The sequence below is a fragment of the Chrysochloris asiatica genome, unplaced genomic scaffold (assembly GCF_000296735.1).
Source record: "Chrysochloris asiatica unplaced genomic scaffold, ChrAsi1.0 scaffold00054, whole genome shotgun sequence".
Classification (NCBI taxonomy): domain Eukaryota; kingdom Metazoa; phylum Chordata; class Mammalia; order Afrosoricida; family Chrysochloridae; genus Chrysochloris; species Chrysochloris asiatica.
Genome location: NW_006408572.1, coordinates 11,188,575 through 11,205,602, shown reverse-complemented (window position 1 = coordinate 11,205,602; position 17,028 = coordinate 11,188,575). Strand labels below are relative to the sequence as shown.

The following is a 17,028-nucleotide window of genomic DNA, read 5'->3' as shown; positions in this document are numbered from 1 at the left end:
TATGTCTTTATTTAGACTTAACAAAGCATGGGAAGGAATGCCTATTCAACAGAATCTGAAACATTGGGGTGTCTCGACCCTGAGTGGGAAGTTCCCATCCACTGTTTCTGGGGAACTGAGAAGGTGGGGGGGTAGATAGGGTGTTCTACCCACATGTGTGAGCTCTCCATAATGTCAGGCAGACCCAGGAGCTTTGTAAGCCGGCATGGCCTGGGCTTTTCACAGGACTCTTGTGTTCTTGGTGTCTCAGTGTTCATGTTTGTAAAATGGGCTTCTCCATTTTGTAACAAAAAGAGGGGAACACTTAATTTTACAGTCCAGGAACAGAGGACCCTAGGACCATCAAAAGAGAAGAGCGCAAGCGGAATGTGGGACCCTATCCAGAGAAGCAGCACCAGAGATGGAGGCAGAGGTGAGGACAGGAAGAGAGGGAGCAGCTGAGGACTCTAGACTCACGGAATGAAAAGGGCTGTGTGCTGGCAGCAAGGTGCTGGTGGCCAGGAGGCAGGCTTGCAGAATGTGTCCTTTGGTTGTTTAAACGATTATATATTCCTGAGTGTTTTGGTGTACATCCTCCCTCCCCCTCCCCCCACCCCCCCCCAAAAAAAAACCCCAGAGTGTAAAACTGATGTTCTCCCATGTAAATGATCATTCAATTCACAATAAAAAATTACAAAGAAAATGGGCTTCTCCAACCATGTTGGCCCTCCAGCTCACTGAAGCTGCTTGTCTCCTCTACTGTTTGAGTTTGCAGATGTCCTGGTGTGCCGCTGTTGGATAAACATTTGACCATAAAGACAGTCTGAACCTCACGTTTGGTGGTTGAAACTCACCAGCCACTCCTCGGAATCCCTATACAGGGTGACTATGCGTCAGAAACGACTCAACAGCACTTAACAACAACAAACCACCTAGAACGTAAGCTCCTGAAAGGCAGGGGAAACACGCAGCTTGCAGCAGAGCTGTGGATACTCGACATTCAAAGTCTCTGAGCAACAGTGTGCATCCTCCAGGCCTGGGCACGATGAGCCCCAACGGAAATGCTGCACCCTCAGATAGAAATCTAACCTGCAAATGGCCTGGAAAACTGAAGCCTTGAGTAAAATGACCAATGGAAACCCAAACGCCGTTGAGTTGGTTCTGACTCACAGTGAACCTGTAGGACAGTGGTGGGTTAGCATGCCAGTGCTTTTCCTACAGCGCCACACCAGGACTCCATTCCGACTCACATACAGAACTAATATTCTGACCCTATAGAGACCTGCTCTCTAGGATTTCTGAGACTAAATCTTTCTGGGAGCAGAAAGTCTCATTTTTCTCCCTGGTGGGTTTGAATTTGTAGTAGTAATCCAGTACCTAATCCACTGTGCTACCAGAACTGTCTTGCAAGGGGTCAGAAACCATGCAAATGCTCTAAGAGGGTATGAGCTGGCCCTGGGAAGTTTGTGGCTGCAGAAAAGACCCACCTCCTGTGTCCCCTCTGCCCGCCCACTGGCTTCTGGGCATTCTGGGAGGGACACCAAGACTCCACATGCATCTGCCAGCTCCAGATTTGACACCTGGTACTGTGAGCACAGACACCCATTCTTGGAACTGGACCCCTTGAAGGAGACTGGACCGGACGTGTTTCTTTAGGAGAGGAGTGCAAGGCATTTCCAATCGACCCTCCTCCGCACAGAAGCACAAGGACCAGCTGAATCCAAACTACCAGCTTCAAAACAGCTGGGTTCAGAAATGACAGCTTCCTGGTGAGGGCCGGCTCCATTTTGCATGGCAACACAATATGTTCCTAATGACTGAATTGTTTATTTAATAAAGAAATCACAACCATACAGAGGTTTAAATATAGTCTCTCCAAACCCAGTGAGCTCAGCTCTTGGGGGCAGCGTGGCATTGGCGCCTGCCCAGTTGCTGCACTGCACGAAGCCTTGAGCAACGGCTTAAAAAAAAAAAAAAACCTCTTGCTTCACACACTCGCCTTGTCCTATTTTCTTCAGCGTCTTTATTTGGTTTTGACAAGGAGGAATTGGTTATGTGAAAGGTAAAAACCGCTGCTTGCAGGTTCTAAGGTCCTCTCTGCCCTGCTGATGTCTGGGGAGCAAGTAGGGGAGACCCTTGTTAAAATACCCCCTGCCTTCTCCCCTTGTCTGGAACTCCAGGCCTGTAAGATTCTAAGAGTTTCTTCTTGTGGAACTGAAATACAGATGGTCCCAATCGAGACTTGTAGCTTAAGATCTCAGCTCGCCCCAGGGACTTATCCAATGAAGTTCTCTCATCTTGACTTTATGGCTTTGTCTTAGACACTGAACGACAAACCTGGGGTTTCTGTCTTGCTGGGTTTCCTTAAGCTGCCTGAAGACTCATCATCCTTCTCCTCCCCCTCCAGGCCCCAGGCCAGCCCCCAGAGAAAAACTGGGAGACAGACAACAGTGTACAAGAGTTTATTGAACTGATATCTGAATTTAGTTCTATCATGTGGGGCCCACGTTACAAATTCCATCTGGGTCCATTACAACTCTAGCCAAGAAAAAAAAAAAAAAAAGAGAAAAGAAAGAAACTTAAAAAGAATATTGACAACTTTTTCCATGTCATTAAATATATTCATATATAATAACCATAATATATTAGTATGCATTGGGAAGGAACACTGACCCGAACAACATGTCATGGGCACAACTAAACATTAACAATTCCGAGGGAACAGAAACATAACACACAGGAGGGAGCCGAGAGAGGGGAGAAGTGCAAACGGGAGCAGGTGTCTGGTGACACCAGGTGGGATTTGTTTTTGGCAGGGGTGAGCCCCATAGATCCACATTTGGCTACCCACGGGGTATGGCATGACTGGGGCTCATGGGATAGCCTGTCCAGGAGCCATGGCAAGCTAGCGACCCCCATGGAGAATCTAGTCTGTCAACTCTCTAAGCCTCACGGGGGCTCCCCTTGGATGTCAAGACCCGCCAACATTCGTCCAGTTTCCTAAAGAGATAGTTCCCCAACTCCTTAGGGTCTCTTCTCAATTCAATCTCATTCCAAACTGGAGCAAATCCAAGAGCATCTGTACCCATGGTCTGTACGCTACTACTGAGGCAGAGTTCCAGGAGGTCACTCAGGACTTAGGAGCAGCTCCAAGTCTCCAGTTGGAGGGTCCTGGCCCCTCTGTCTTCCTCAAGTCAGGCAGGAAAGGGCCAGTGGCAGCCCCTTGACCCCAGATCCTCCACGTGACTGTGTGTCAGTGAAGTAGGCACTCAGCTGCCAGGACCACCAGACCACTCAGCAGGTAAGAAAAGGGACAACTGGGGAATCTGTGGTTTTAAAAAGACTAACCTGGTATGTTTTTCTTCAAACACCTACATAGCACAATTCGGGTTAATACACTCTTCAAAATCAAAATCTAGTCCAATTTTACATCCCTTCCTAACTGTACAAACCAGAACACCTCAATTCCTATTTCCATCTCCTCCCTAGGGGCAGGGCTTCCCCAGGGACAGGGCCTCCCCTCTGAGGGTCGGTGGCTGGGGTCTGGCTGGGGTCTGAGATGTGGGCAAGCATCCTGTAACGACTGTGAAGTCCCAGTAGTGAGCTCATCCCCTACCTGGCTGGTCTGGCCGCCTGACACCACCAGGTGTGACCACGGGGTGGACAGCCTGTCTTTCAGGGGCTGACTGAAGGGCCAGGCTGGAGGCTGGGTGAAGTTAAGCAAGGTACCATGATGTGTGTGAGGGGCTGGTGACTGCTGAGCAGGAGGGGCCTCGGAGACCACAAGTACAAGTCCCTCACTGGCCCCAGGAGTGAGGCACTGACCCAGGTTAGGAGGTGGTGGGGCCAAGCTGACACTGAGCTGAGTACAAAGAAACGGGACAACTGCCCTAGAAATCTTTTCAAGGACTATGGCCCGAAATGCTAACAGCAGCCAACAAACCAGCAAGGGCAGCAGAGGAAGCCAGTCACGTGCAGCGAGGCCTAGCCTCTTCTAGGCAGCTCCCCTGAGGGCAGTTTTGCCAATCTGTTGGAATCCTTCCAACCACCCTCAACCAACTAACCCTCATTTCTGATGCTTCTTGGGAGCCACCAAGCCCTGCCTTCCTGGTACCCCACTCCGCTCAGCCTGGGATGTCCTCTGGCAAGTCTACACCCAGCTTCACCCACACCCACACCCACACCCACTACATCCACCTCTAAAGATGTTACTGTTCCCACCCTAACCTCCCAGACTTTTATCCTACAAACTAGAAGCCAAGGTCACATGGGGAGTAACCAAGGCCAGTGTCTTAGTAGTGACCCTTGAAGCCCACCCAGAAGCACCCTGACAGACTGCTTTGGAACTGAGTGGGTGAGATACAGAAAGCCTGGCTCTGGGGTCTGGACCCCAGGTCTACACTGACCTGCCATGTGACCTCGGACATGTGTGCCGTTTCCTCACGGGTGAAAATGAGGGGAACATCTCCATCTCCCAGGCTGTCATGAGGGTAAGATGGGATGCCGTGTACAAAGTGCCTGGCACAGAGCAGGTACCCAATGAATGGCCATCATTCTATGGGCAGCATCAGGGGCAGAGGGAAGCAAGTCCACCAAGGGGCCAAGCTTCATTCCTGGTCTGACAACTTTGAGCAACCAGGCAGGGAAACTGAAACCAATTTCCTGACTGTGAGGGGAGCAAGGCCTTTGATTCAGGAAGCCGGGTGTAGGAGCGGACCGCGGACCCCAGGCAGTATACAGAGCTGGGAAGACGGGACGCCAGGAGGCCCCAGGTCATAGGAATGGGGTTCCCGTGTGAGGCACCAGGGCAGAAGTCCTGGGGCTGTCTGCTTGGGGGTGGTATCTCTAGGAAGGTGATCTTGGGGTATGGGAGCCTCTGCAAAGGAGTCAGCAAGGTGTAGCCCAGGCAAGACCTACAGTCATGTGGTCAGCCCCAGGAGGGGGGTGGGTGCTGCAGGTTTTCTTGGCCCAGCAGCGTCTCTCCCTTCCCTTGAGGAGCCAAGAGTGAGGGCAGCAGCAGGAAGTGGTCACGGCTTCTTTGGCCCCAGGAAGCTGGCTGTCCCTGCCCTGCCTACCCATGGCACCGACTGAGCTAGCCCCTTGCCCTCAGCCTTCCCACCCGCCCTTCCAGCTTACATTCCCTGCCCAGCTTGGTCCTTCCAGCTGTTGACATTGCTGAGGGGCCTTGTGGGAGCTGATGTCATTACACAAATAGTGTCACTGCCGTAAACCCAGCCAGTGCCCCCTTCCCCCTCCCCTGGAAAATGTCATAAAAGGTGCTGGTTCCAAGTTTCCAAAAAGGAAACGCTCTGGGAGGTTTTGCCTTCGCAGTGCCTCCTCCGACAGGCAGAGCCAGTGTGAGGCGGTGACCACCCTGCTCGGCCTTCTCGGGGTGTCCTTGGGCACAGTGCCCTCCACGGTCTGGGCCAACACCCAGCCCCCTGCTGGCAAGGGGCAGCTACCAGAAGGGGCCTTCCCTCCTGGGTCTCCGTGGACTGTCAGCCCCACGCCCACTCTACCTAAGCCCCACTCAGGGAGGATCCACTCAGCAGGTATCTGCGAAGCTCCCTCCCCCCCAGGTAGAGACAAGAACTGCTTCCCCTTCCCCCAAAGCCTGCCAGGCCCCTCCAGGTGGGCCCAGGTCGTCTTGGCCAGGCTCTCTGTGTCAATTCCCAGAGAAAGGCCGAGAAGAAAGCAGCGGCATTGCTATCTTGCCTGTTTGGGCCTGCTCAGGCCCCTTCCCCCGAGGCTGCTGGCCTATGAATTCAGTCCTTTCTCTTCAGTCCCCTTCTGGGAGCCATCAGCAACGCCACCTGCGCAGATCTGAGCCAGTCCCTCAGGCCCCAGGGCAGGCTGCCCCAGCCCCTCCACGGACCACCCCGCCCAGCCCCTCGGGAAGCGCGTCTCTGCTCTGGAAGGAGCCCCGTGAGGTAGCTAAGTATCGTCCTCATTTTTCCAGGGCCTGCTCGCACCGCGCACCGGGCCGGGGGGCGCGCAGGGGCGGGGGAGGGGCCGGGGAGGGCCGCCCGCCGCCCCCTCCCTCCCCCCTCCCCTCCCGCCTGGGCAGCGCGCGCGGCCGGAGTCCCCGCAGGGCCGTGGACCGTCCGCCCGCCCTCCCACCGCGCCCGGCCCTCGGCCCCGGCCCGCCCGCCGCCGCTGCCGCCGCGCCGCTAGGCCTTCTTGCATTTGCCCTTCTTCTCGCGCTGTTGGAACTTGCGCAGCCGCCGCGCCCACGTGTCCCGCCACTGGATCACCAAGCTGCTCTTGTCCGCCACGATGCCGCTCTGGTCGGGCGAGTCCTCCGCGTTGCCCAGGAGTAGGTACTTCTTGAGGGGCTTGATTTTGGGGCACTTGCAAGCGATGTCCCGCGAGCGAATCCACAGGCTCTGGTCACCACGACGGATGCGGCTCGTGCCCTGCTTGTATACAGAGATGATGTTCACCGTGAACTTCCACCAGTCCCCTGCCTTGTCCGCCTTCAGGATGTGGATCTGGACGGCTGTAAGGAAGCACACGCAGGGGGTGGGTCACTGAGAAGGACAAGGACAAGGACGCAAAGCTGGGAAGCGCATCCTGGAGTCCCACCAGGGCCACTGCTCCACAGGTCCCACCTGCAGCACCCTGGCTTTGAAGGTGTCACCCAGCACCAACCTCAGGGACAAGTCCCCTCTTTGCAGTTGATTCCCACAGGAACTGTCCACACCTCAACCCAAGGCAAATGCCCTTAGGTGCTCCAGACATTTCCCCCAACACTCAACACCAAGGCTCTGGACACCTCCCCACACACAACCTCCACCCAAACTCAGGAATATCAGAATGGGATCCCAGTGCCCACATGCAAAAGGAATTGGAGCCTGCCCTGTCCCTTTCTCCTTCTCTGAAGGAGAAACAGCTTTTCCAGCATCCAGGGTCCTATCTCAGATCTCCGGACCATTCCGTGCCCCAATTCCCCCCCCCCCCTACACACACACACAAGTGAATTCCTTTACAGATGTCCTCAGACCTGCGCATACATGGGAATCACAGAGTCTGTGAAAGCACGTATTTCTGGGCCCAGCGGGTTTCCATACACCTGGATGGCGCCTCCAGATTTTCCTGGTTAAATTCCCAGGTGATGCTTCTGCTGATCCATGGACCACCTCTGAGAATCACCACCCTTGTAAATTTTAGTCAGCAGTTATTTTTATAGGATATTAAGCCATTTTTAGAAAGCAATAGGGGTAAAGCCCTTTTAAAGAAAAGAGGGAGAACCTTGCTCAAATAAATTTGGGAAATCTGAACCAAACAAAGCTAAGAGGTTTCCTTACCACACAACTTAAAGATGTGGTCTTTAACACTCCGTGTGTGTGTGTGTGTGTGTGTGTGTGTGTGTGTGTACTGGTTTCACACCTGACTGAGGAACTGTTTTGTTAGGGTGTATCCTGCAGGTCACCAGTGTGCCATGGATCCCCCCTGGGAACTGCTGGTAGGACACATTTTCTTCCCCCAGGCCTGAGAGAAATGAAGATACTTCTACCCCACTAACCTCCATTCATGGACAACTTGGCTGTCTTCCCTCCCTCCTGGCATTCTGCTGAGCCCACCCACTGTTCCCTGTCCCCTCCATCCAACTGATCAGAGACCTATCTGTCCATGGGGTCAGGCTAAAGGCTGCACTGGCTGCTGAGTGGACTTCATCCCTCCTGAGCAAGGAGGAGCAGTTTATGGGTCCAGAGAACAGACAGGTAGCTCTGAGGTGCCCCCACTCGCAGCCTGGGGTAGTCACAAGGCAAGTCCCTCAGAGACAAGCTGTCTATGTACATACCCACCCTCAGCTCACCTGCTTCCCCATGCTGCTGGCTCCCCTTAAGGTCTCTGGGGGTCACTCTACCCTCCTCCACTCCACCCCTCCAGCTCCTCTCCTGTGCTCAAGCTGGGCCCAGGTGCTAGAAAGTGGCAGGGAGTAGAGAGGCCCAGGGGACCATCAAACACCCTCTGACTCATCCTTCCTAGGGAGAGGGAAGTGGTGGATTTTCCCATATTTTTGTTTCAGCTGTTCCTGGGCATCCTGAACTTTGCACTCCAGTCTGAGGAGTCCAAAGAATGGCTGCCATGGCAACCATTTCCATGTTTTTGTCACCAAGGGACTCAACACTCAGTGTGAACTTGAAGGGGTGGGGGTGGGGAGCCTCCAGCCAGGAGAAATGGCTGGACTGTGTGTTTGACTGTGCAGACCAAGGTCACCGTGGCAACTGAGTGCCCCTCCACTAAGCAACGGGGGAATGCCCCCCCCCCCTGCCACCCTCCCGTATCCCTGAGAGCCCTGGTTTCCTCTCCCCAAGGCTGAGCTGAATACGGAATGAGCCTCCCTCAGTGTTTGGTTGTCTCCCAGGGTCGCCCAGACCCTGGCCCAGCTACGGTGTCCCCTGGGCACAGGTGGCTGCAGTAGCCAAACAAAGATGGTTCAGGAAATGCCTTTGGCTTCCGGAGAATGCCTTTTTGAGCATCTATTGGTCTTGGGGCTTCTGGGGTCTTGGGTGGGCCTTAGCTCTGGGCCAGATGGGCGAGCAGATCTTACTGAAAAGTCACAGAGAGCTGACAGAACAAGGTCTGGCCTTGGATTAGCCTTCCAGGCCCCCAAGAGACCTTCTTATTCCCTGGGACAACTGCAGGAATGCGGCTCGTCATAGCAGGAGACCTTGTGACCCCTGTCCTACTGTCCTGGTCCTTGGACATCCCCTCCCCTCAGACAGCATCACCGTGTCTGCAGCTTTACCCGAAGCAGGTTCCCTGTCCCCAGGCACAGTTAGCACAGGACTGAAGAGGAGTTGCTTTGTCGCTGAGGACACAGCTCAGAGAGGTACCTTCCTGTGGAGACCGTTCTGTCCTCCAGAACCAGAGGGACAAAAGGGGACACAGGTCAACTGAGACAGAGCACCTGGCCCTTGTTCTCCTTCTGTGTTAGCTACTTCATTGGGAGGGAGCAGCCCTGGCCCCTGACTAGGAGGGCTGGGACGGGGGCAGGGAGGGTGAGGGTGGGTTTCATGTGATTGTTCTGGAAGCCGTCCACAGTTCCGCTGCATCCAGCACATTACACAGCCCACCAAGTATGAGCTGCACACGCGGTGCACGGGCCAAGTCCCCACAGTGCACACACAGCTGAAAATATTCAAAATACACACTGCAGTAGTGACCTCACGCAGGCCTGCCCTGCATGCTCAGGAGGGGTGGCGGCAGCCGTTCAGGCTCACAGCCAGGGCTGCTGCCACCGTGGACGGTCCTGTTTGGCTCCAACTTGGCAACAACCAGGGTCTCGGGGCCACAAGGAGGGTGAGGTGGGGGTGAGGGCCTGCCAATCCAGACATTCCTGTGGCATTGTCCATCCCAGAACTGGGCACATTGGCTGTGGCCACTGTACCCCCATCCTGTGACATAGTGCCCCCAGGGCAGGCCCCTTACACTCACACAATTGAAATTCACCCCAGGCTAGTTGCCTCACCCGAACCCCCTGATGTCCTCGGCTGTCCTCAGCCAGGCCCAAGCACAAGGCCATGGTGTGGACCCCTCATCCCAGACTCTGAGGAAGATGAGGTCACCTCAGAGACACCAGGTGCTGTTAATGAACCCCGACTTGTGGAGACCCCGTGTGTCAGAGTAGAACTGTGCTCCATAGAGGTTTTGTTTTTTTTAAAATAGGATTTTCAGTGACTAAATATTCAGAAGTATTCCGCCTCACCTCACCTTCCTCCAAGGAGCTCTAGTAGCGTAGTGGTTACGAATCGGGCTGTGAACCCTAAGGTTAGCAGTTCAAAACTACCAGCTGCTCCACGGAAGAAAGATGAGGCTTTCTGCTCCCGTAAAGATTTACAGCCTCGGAAACCCTGTACAGGGTTGCTATGAGTCAGAACCGACTCCACGGCATATCAGCCACCAAAAAAGGAACTCTGGTAGCGCAGTGGTTACAAACCAGGCTGCCAACCTCAAGGTCAGTAGTTCGAAACTATCAGCGGTTCCATGGGAGAAAGATGAGGCGTTCTGCTCCCATAAAGATATACAGCCTTGGAAACCCTGTACAGGGTCGCTATGGGTCGGAGCCAACTGCATGGTACTTAACAACAATTCCGTCTCACCTTCCTCCTAGTTTATCTTAGTCTGTAAGCTTAGCTGAGACCTGGCCACCAGGGGAGACCCTACTGATATTTAAAATACTGCTGTTGTTGTTGTTAGGTGCAATCGAGTCCATACCAACTCATTGCGACCCTGTGCACAACAGAACAAAACACTGCCTGGTCCTAGGCCAAGCTCAAACTTGTTGCCACACTTGAGCCCATTGATGCTGCCACATTGCCAATCCATCTCGCTGGGGATCTTCCTCTTTTTCTCTGACCCTCCACCATAACAAAACATGATATCCCTCTCCAGTGACTGACCCTCCTGACAATATGTCAGAAGTATGAGAAACGAAGTTTGGCCATCTTGGCCTCCAAGGAGCACTCTGGCTGCACTTCTTCCAACACAGCTCCAACTAGTATGTTACCAAGGCTTCTGGATTTAAAATACAAGTGGTATGGAGTCTACAATCACAGCAACATGCAAGCCACCAGTGTGGCAAATGAGTTCCATGGAGTGTTAATGGCTGATGTTTCCAGTGCAGATCACCAGGTCTTTCTTCTGGGACACCTTTGTGTGCACTCCAAGCCACCAACCTTTTGGTTAGCAACTACCCACTGACTCCACCCTTACCAAGGCAGACCTGAAATCAGATCAGGTAGGTGAGCTGTCCCCAGGGAATGAGGTACCAGCATTAAGTCAAAGTGACCATCGCCTGAAGCAGATAAGGGAGTCACCGAGACAGCTACTACAGGGTGGGCACAGGCCTGGGGCAACCCAGTATCCATGCCTCAATCGCTTGAATCCCTCCCTTCCTTTAAGGCCTTGCTCACCAGGGCTCACGCTGGGTTCCCTGAGAGTCTGGCTATCCCCCCAGGCTCTGCCTCAGGAGTGCCCTCTGCTCTTGGCACAATCAGCGCCGGGGTGTGGGAACTCGAGCCTGAGAGGCTGGCTAGGTGAGCCCATTGGGGGGGCACACCCTTCAGAGCCCCAGGCAAGCTGTGGGGAAAGCAGGTATACAGGACAAAACAGTAAGAAGAGAAGAGCTAGAGTCCACACAGGCAAGGAGCTGGCTTTGGCCATTCAGGACCCTGTGGAGCACAGCCTACGACAGGCTGAACTCACCTGCAGTCCAGGAGCTGTCTGGTGTCTGCACCCTCCTCCCTTTAGTTGGCCTCATGGACTCATCAGGCAGCCCCCAACCTCAACTAGCAATTCCCCGGTTCACAGCAAAGATCTCCTTGCAAGGAACCCCTTTTAGCTCCTGGGCAGGTGGAGTGTGCAGGCTGCCCCACCCACCCACCCTAACCTGTCTGGCGCAGTGGGCTTAAGCATTGTGGCTGGCAGGGGTGGGCTTTGTCCTTCTGTCCCCGTGCCTGGCTCTGAAAGACTGGCCAGAGAAGTGAGGGAGGAGGTCTGTGGAAGCTAGTGGGTGACCTGCATCGGGGGCCAAAGAGGTGGGGGTAGGGGCTGGGGCACAATCTTTTAGTCATGGAGGGTGGAACACAGCCTGCCCTGCCCGGTGGCCCTTGTGGGTGGGAATGCTACAGTTCAGCCACATCTCGAGTCACCAACGTGTCTTTCCATAGAAGCAGACATCTGGCCATCCTCCCCAGAGTCCTGGTGTTGGGGACATTATCAGGTCACTAAGTGCAACCTGAGAAGCTCCAGGTTCTGAGTGTGGCACCTCCAGAAAGCGTCTCAGCCCTGCCTTCCATCCAGAGCCCACAGATCCAAACCCTGCCTGCCTCCCTGGCCCTAGGAACTGCTTCTTGGCCCTCCCAGGACATGGTATTGCCACCACTGTGGAAAGCTGATGGCAAGAAGGAGCTTGGTGAGGACTGACTTCCGTGTGTGTGTGTGTGTGTGTGTGTGTGTGTGTGTGTGTGTTTGGGGGACCTCTGCTGGGATCAAAGCTCCTGCCCGACCGGACAGGCTCTAGGGGACTGGCTTATCCAGAGAACTCATATGAGCTCACTCATTAGCCTATGGGGACATGACGTCCAGTACAAGAATCACCTGCTGCAGGACCCCCAGCCAAGCTCAGGGACACCCCTGTAGGGAGTCTTCCAGCCTCCAGAAGGTCTCCTAGATTTATGGGCTGCTCAGGGTGACCCAGGGGCCTCACATGCTGCCTCTCCATTCCAAAGAGGCTTGAGGGGTCTGTTTCTGTCCCCCATGCCAGCCATACCTTCCTATTGGGCTGGTCCTGCTCAAGAAGGTGGTGACCATCAGCCTCAGGGACAGTGGCCAGGACTCAGTGAGAAGGCACTGGACTCTCAGCCACCACTAAAGCCGCACACAGCCCTACAAATCTTCCGGTATAGAAAGCGTGGCATGAATTCCAGCTGCTTTTCATAAAATGCAGCTCTGACCACATGCTTTGCAGCCTGTGAAGGTAAGAAACCATAGGGAGAGCTGAGTCGTGTTCTCGTGGATGCGGCTGTGCTGGGGTGAGCACATGGAACAAAGGTGCCTGGGGTGCTGGGCAGGGGCCCAGGGTGGCTGACATATCCAGGCCAAGGTGTCACGGCAACCTTGCTTGGGTCATTAGTGAAGTGGTTGTTGTTAAGTGCCGTCAAGTCAATTCTGACCTATAGCGACCCTGTATAGAGTTTCCAAGGAGTAGCTGGTGAGCTTGAACCACCAACCTTGCAGTTCAAACGACTGTGCAGTCTGACACATTAGCCCACAGCGCCGCACCAGGTGGAGGGATAAAATTTCAGGGAACAGACCTGGCTCACCAACCATAGCCACCTGCCCTGGTTGTTGTTGTTATTGTTGTTATGTGCCGTGGAGTCGGTTCCGACTCATAGTGACCCTGTACAGGGTTTCCGAGGCTGTAAATCTTTACGGGAGCAGAACGCCTCATCTTTCTCCCACAGAACTGCTGGTAGTTTCGAACTGCTGACCTTGAGGTTGGCAGCCCAACTCATAACCACTACTCAGGAATGGGGGCTGCCACGCCTCCCAATACCAAGTGTGGCGCTTTGGGTTAATACACTGGACTGCAAGGTCGGTTTGAACCACAAGGCCAGTGGTTCAAACTCACCAGCCACTCCTTGTAAACCCTATACAGGGTCACTACAAGTTAGAACCCACTTGATGGCACTTAACAACAAACTTAGAATAAGGAAAAAGTGGACAATCACAATTAGGGCTGCCAATGGTCTTCCTCTTCAGACAACAATGTGGATGCTGCCTCAGTCTCCCTTGACAGGCCCTGGTGTGTGTGTGTGTGGGGGGGTGCTCTTCTTAGGAGAGGAGAGGGGTTAGGTGCTGAAAACATCTATCTGTTTTCCCGGGCTCTGAGGAGGTTGGCATCAGGAAGTTTGAAAATGAGAGAGAGTGTTGGGCTGCAGGGAGGACACAGGCTTGTTCCCCAGGGCACAGACATTGTGGCCTGACTTGGCCATCTGTACCCCTGCTCTCAGAAACAGAAGAGAGCAAATGACTCACCCTGCTTAGCCAGAGGCTCAAACTCAGTAGGAGGTGTTGTTGTTAAGTGTTGTTGAATCAGTTCTGACTCATAGCAACTCTGTATAGGGTTTCTGAGGTGCAGCTGGTGGGTTTGAACAATCATCCTTGTGGTTAGCAGCACAGTGCTTATCCTACAGCACCACACCAGGACTCTGTAGGAGAATGCAATGAGGCCCTGTCCTGCCACAGCTAGGGAACCCTCATCACGGGGTGAGGGGGCTGGTCCACTCACTAAGCAGTCCAAGGGAGGGCTGCCTTTCTCATCCCATGTGAGCGTGCCTAACTCCTAACCAGTACTCTTCCCCTGTCCTTGAGGTGGCCTGCCCAGGATGGCATATTGCAGGCACCGAGGGACTTGCACAGCCTTGTGAGACGCCTTGACTGTCCACACCTGCCTCAGCCCGGAGTTGGAAGGCTAGCTGGGACCATGCACACAGAGCAGGGCGGAGCGGGGTCTGTGGGTTTGGGGAAGGTCTACCAGCGAGGTCCTGCTAGACCAGAGCTCTCAGCATTAACAGGGTCAGCCTTTGGAGGGGGGAGAGATAAGAGAGACGGCCTCCTCAACACAGCCTCAGTCCAGCCCCCACTTACCCCAGAACCCCTCCAGGGCTCTCGGGAAGCTTTGTGTACAGTATGCTTCTGGAAAGCTGAGAACCATGCTGCAAAGGGGTCTACCACGGTCAGTTTGTTGTACTGTGGTGGCTTGTGTGTTGCTGCGGTACTGGAAGCTAAGCCACGAGCACTGCAAATACCAGCAGGGTCACCTATGGTTTCAGTGAAGCTTCCAGAATAAGATTGAGTAGGAAGAAAAGCCTGGCAACCTACTTAAAGGAAGACCATGAATCACACAGAATACTGTCCAATGTAGTGCTGGAAGAGGAGCCCCCTAGGTTAGGAAATACTCAAATTACACAGTGACCGTGAAGGGGGACGCAGGACCAGAAACAGTTCCTGCTGTTCATGAGTTGCCGTGACTACTCAAAGGCAGCAAACAACACAGAACAACCCTTCACAGGAATAGTCTTGTTCACAGCCCATCCTCTCCTCAAGGTCCCATACCCACCAAGTCCCTCTGCATGAGAGCAAAGCGAACCCCCTCCTCCCGCAACTGGGCATGCAGGGTAGCAGTTCCCACCAGCTCCAGGACATGGATTGGAGCCCAGGCTGGGTCACCGTGTGCACACGTTCTAAGTACCTTCTGGGTCAAACTGTCCTTATGGATGAAACCTGCTTCTCCAGGGAGACACACAGAAAGCACCCAAGCTCTGGAGACAGGAACTAGGGATCCACAGGTGACTCACTCATGTGATTGAATTCAGGTGCGTGAGATGAACAGTTACCTCTTGATCTGAGGACCATGCCCCCCACCCCCCACCCCTGTCTGCTAGTTGGGAGGACATGTGGACCAGTAAGCGCCTACAGCAGGGGTTGGACCTGCGGCATCTCCATCTCAGGGGACTGTCTGCAGAGTGGGTCTCTGGGAAAAGCCTGAGGACAGCAATTGGGGAACTGGTGTCCCAGTACCAACTCCATGGGAGGAAGTGAAGCAGCATCAGGACCCACCATACCACCTGGTGAACCTCCTGGGGAAATGGATCCACCTCATCCCTTCCTCCGGTGGAGGGGTGGTGCTCTGGGACCACAAGGACTTGGTTACCAGCAGGACGGTGGGCTGGCTGACTCTCTGGCACCTCGGCCAGACCCCCACCCTCTGAGCCTCAGGGTCACTGGCTCTAAAAGGGGATGGGCCACCTTTCATTGGAAGTTCTCCATGGCCCCTCAGAGCTTTCCCTGTCCACCCCTCCTTCTTAAAACCAGAATGTTGAGAACAGAGGTGAGCAAAGTATGGAGACCACAGAAGGAAGGAAGGACATCCCAGGGTGGACAGACAGATGTGGACAAGGACCCTACTCCGACCCTGCTGCTCACCCCTCCCTCAGTGGTGTCCCCAGGAGACACTGCTGAAGCCCCTGGTATAGGAGCAGGGTCGTTCTGCTGGGAAGGCCTCTGTCCACCCGCAGTGGCTCAGTGCCCTCCCATCACCTGACCTGGAGCAGCAGGATTTCCTGTGAGTGCAGGAGCTGTGACTGGGCCCAGCTAGTCCTCTCTGCCCAATTTGGTGGTCACCGCATCCTGCGACCTCAGACTGACTCACACAGATCCAGCCCCACATCTGGTCTCCATATGGGGCTGGCACTCACGGGGGGAGGTCACATCTGGCTGGGGAAATTGGAGGATCCCCAGGGGGCCAGTGACCCCCCCGGGGAAGGGTCAGTGAGACGCTGAAACTCCAGGTCACGTGCGGCTGGCTGGTCTGCTGGGGACAATGCCCTGGGAAGGCAGCGTCTCCAAGTTACCACTACTTACTGCCTCATTGGCCTCAGCTGGGGCCCTGACAAGTGGCCCCCCAGGTAGCCTTCCCACTGGGGGACAGCCCCCAGAGTGCTCCCCAACATTTGCTCCCACACTCAAGCTCCCAAGTCACACCACGCTCTAGGTTTAGTAACTTCATCCATTCAACAGGTTTGTAGCCTGTCCCGTTCTCGGCACTTGAAAGGACCAACCCCGATCAGGCACAGCTATTGACCCCCAGGTCAAGAACAGGAAAGGAAGGGGTGTAAGAAGGGAAGAGAGACCACTATGTGCTGAGAAGCCAGATGGAGACAGGAACTCTGAGTTGTGTGACCCCTCACTACACTGATTCACCTTCTTCCAGCCTGAGGGGCCAGACATGCGCTGGGCAGATGGACTGCACCCACATCACCACATCCACCATCATCATCACTCACACCACTGCCACCTGAGCCACAACAATCCAAACCCATTGCCCCAGTCACTTCAACTCATGATGACCCATATGCTTCAAAGGATTTTCTTGGCTGTAATCTTTACAGGGGATCACCAGGCCTTTATTCCGCAGCACCACTGAGTGGGTTTGAATAGTCAACCTTTAGATGAATACTCAAGTGTACACCATTTACATCACTCAGGAATCTTTAACCCATGTTGTTGTTGTTAAGTGCCAACAAGTTGGCTCATAGCTATTATGTGTACGGTTTCTGAGGAGCGGCTGGTGACTTTGAACTGCTGACCTTTCAGTCCAGTGCATTATCCTACAGTGCCACACCAGGTCTCCACATTGTTGTGATTGTTAAGTGCTGTCAAGTTGGTTCCGACCCATAGCAACCCTGTATAGGGTTTCCAGGGAGTAGCTGGTCAGCTTAAACTAAGACTCATAGCAACCTTATGCACAGCAGAACAAAACACTGCCTGATCCTGGGCCAACCTCAATACTGTTGCCATGCTTGAATCCATTGATGCTGCCACTTGGCCAATCCATCTCACTAGGGGTCTTCCTCTTTTTCTCTGACCCTCCACCTTATCAAACATGATATCTTTCTCCAATGACTTGTACCTCCTGACAATATGTCTAAGTATAAGAGACGAAGTTTGGCCATCTTGTCCTCCAAGGAGCACTCT

At 54.1% G+C, this 17,028-nt stretch overlaps 1 protein-coding gene across 1 annotated transcript in view; it reads right to left on the bottom strand.

Moving 5' to 3' along the window:
* Positions 1 to 6,099: 6,099 nt before the first annotated feature.
* NTN1 (netrin 1) overlaps positions 6,100 to 17,028 on the bottom strand; it is a 250,050-nt gene continuing 239,121 nt past the window's right edge. The window contains exon 6 of the mRNA XM_006863420.1: positions 6,100 to 6,478. Within this exon, the coding sequence (XP_006863482.1) occupies positions 6,150 to 6,478 (329 nt within the window). The 3' untranslated portion in view covers positions 6,100 to 6,149. The remainder of the gene's footprint in view (positions 6,479 to 17,028) is intronic.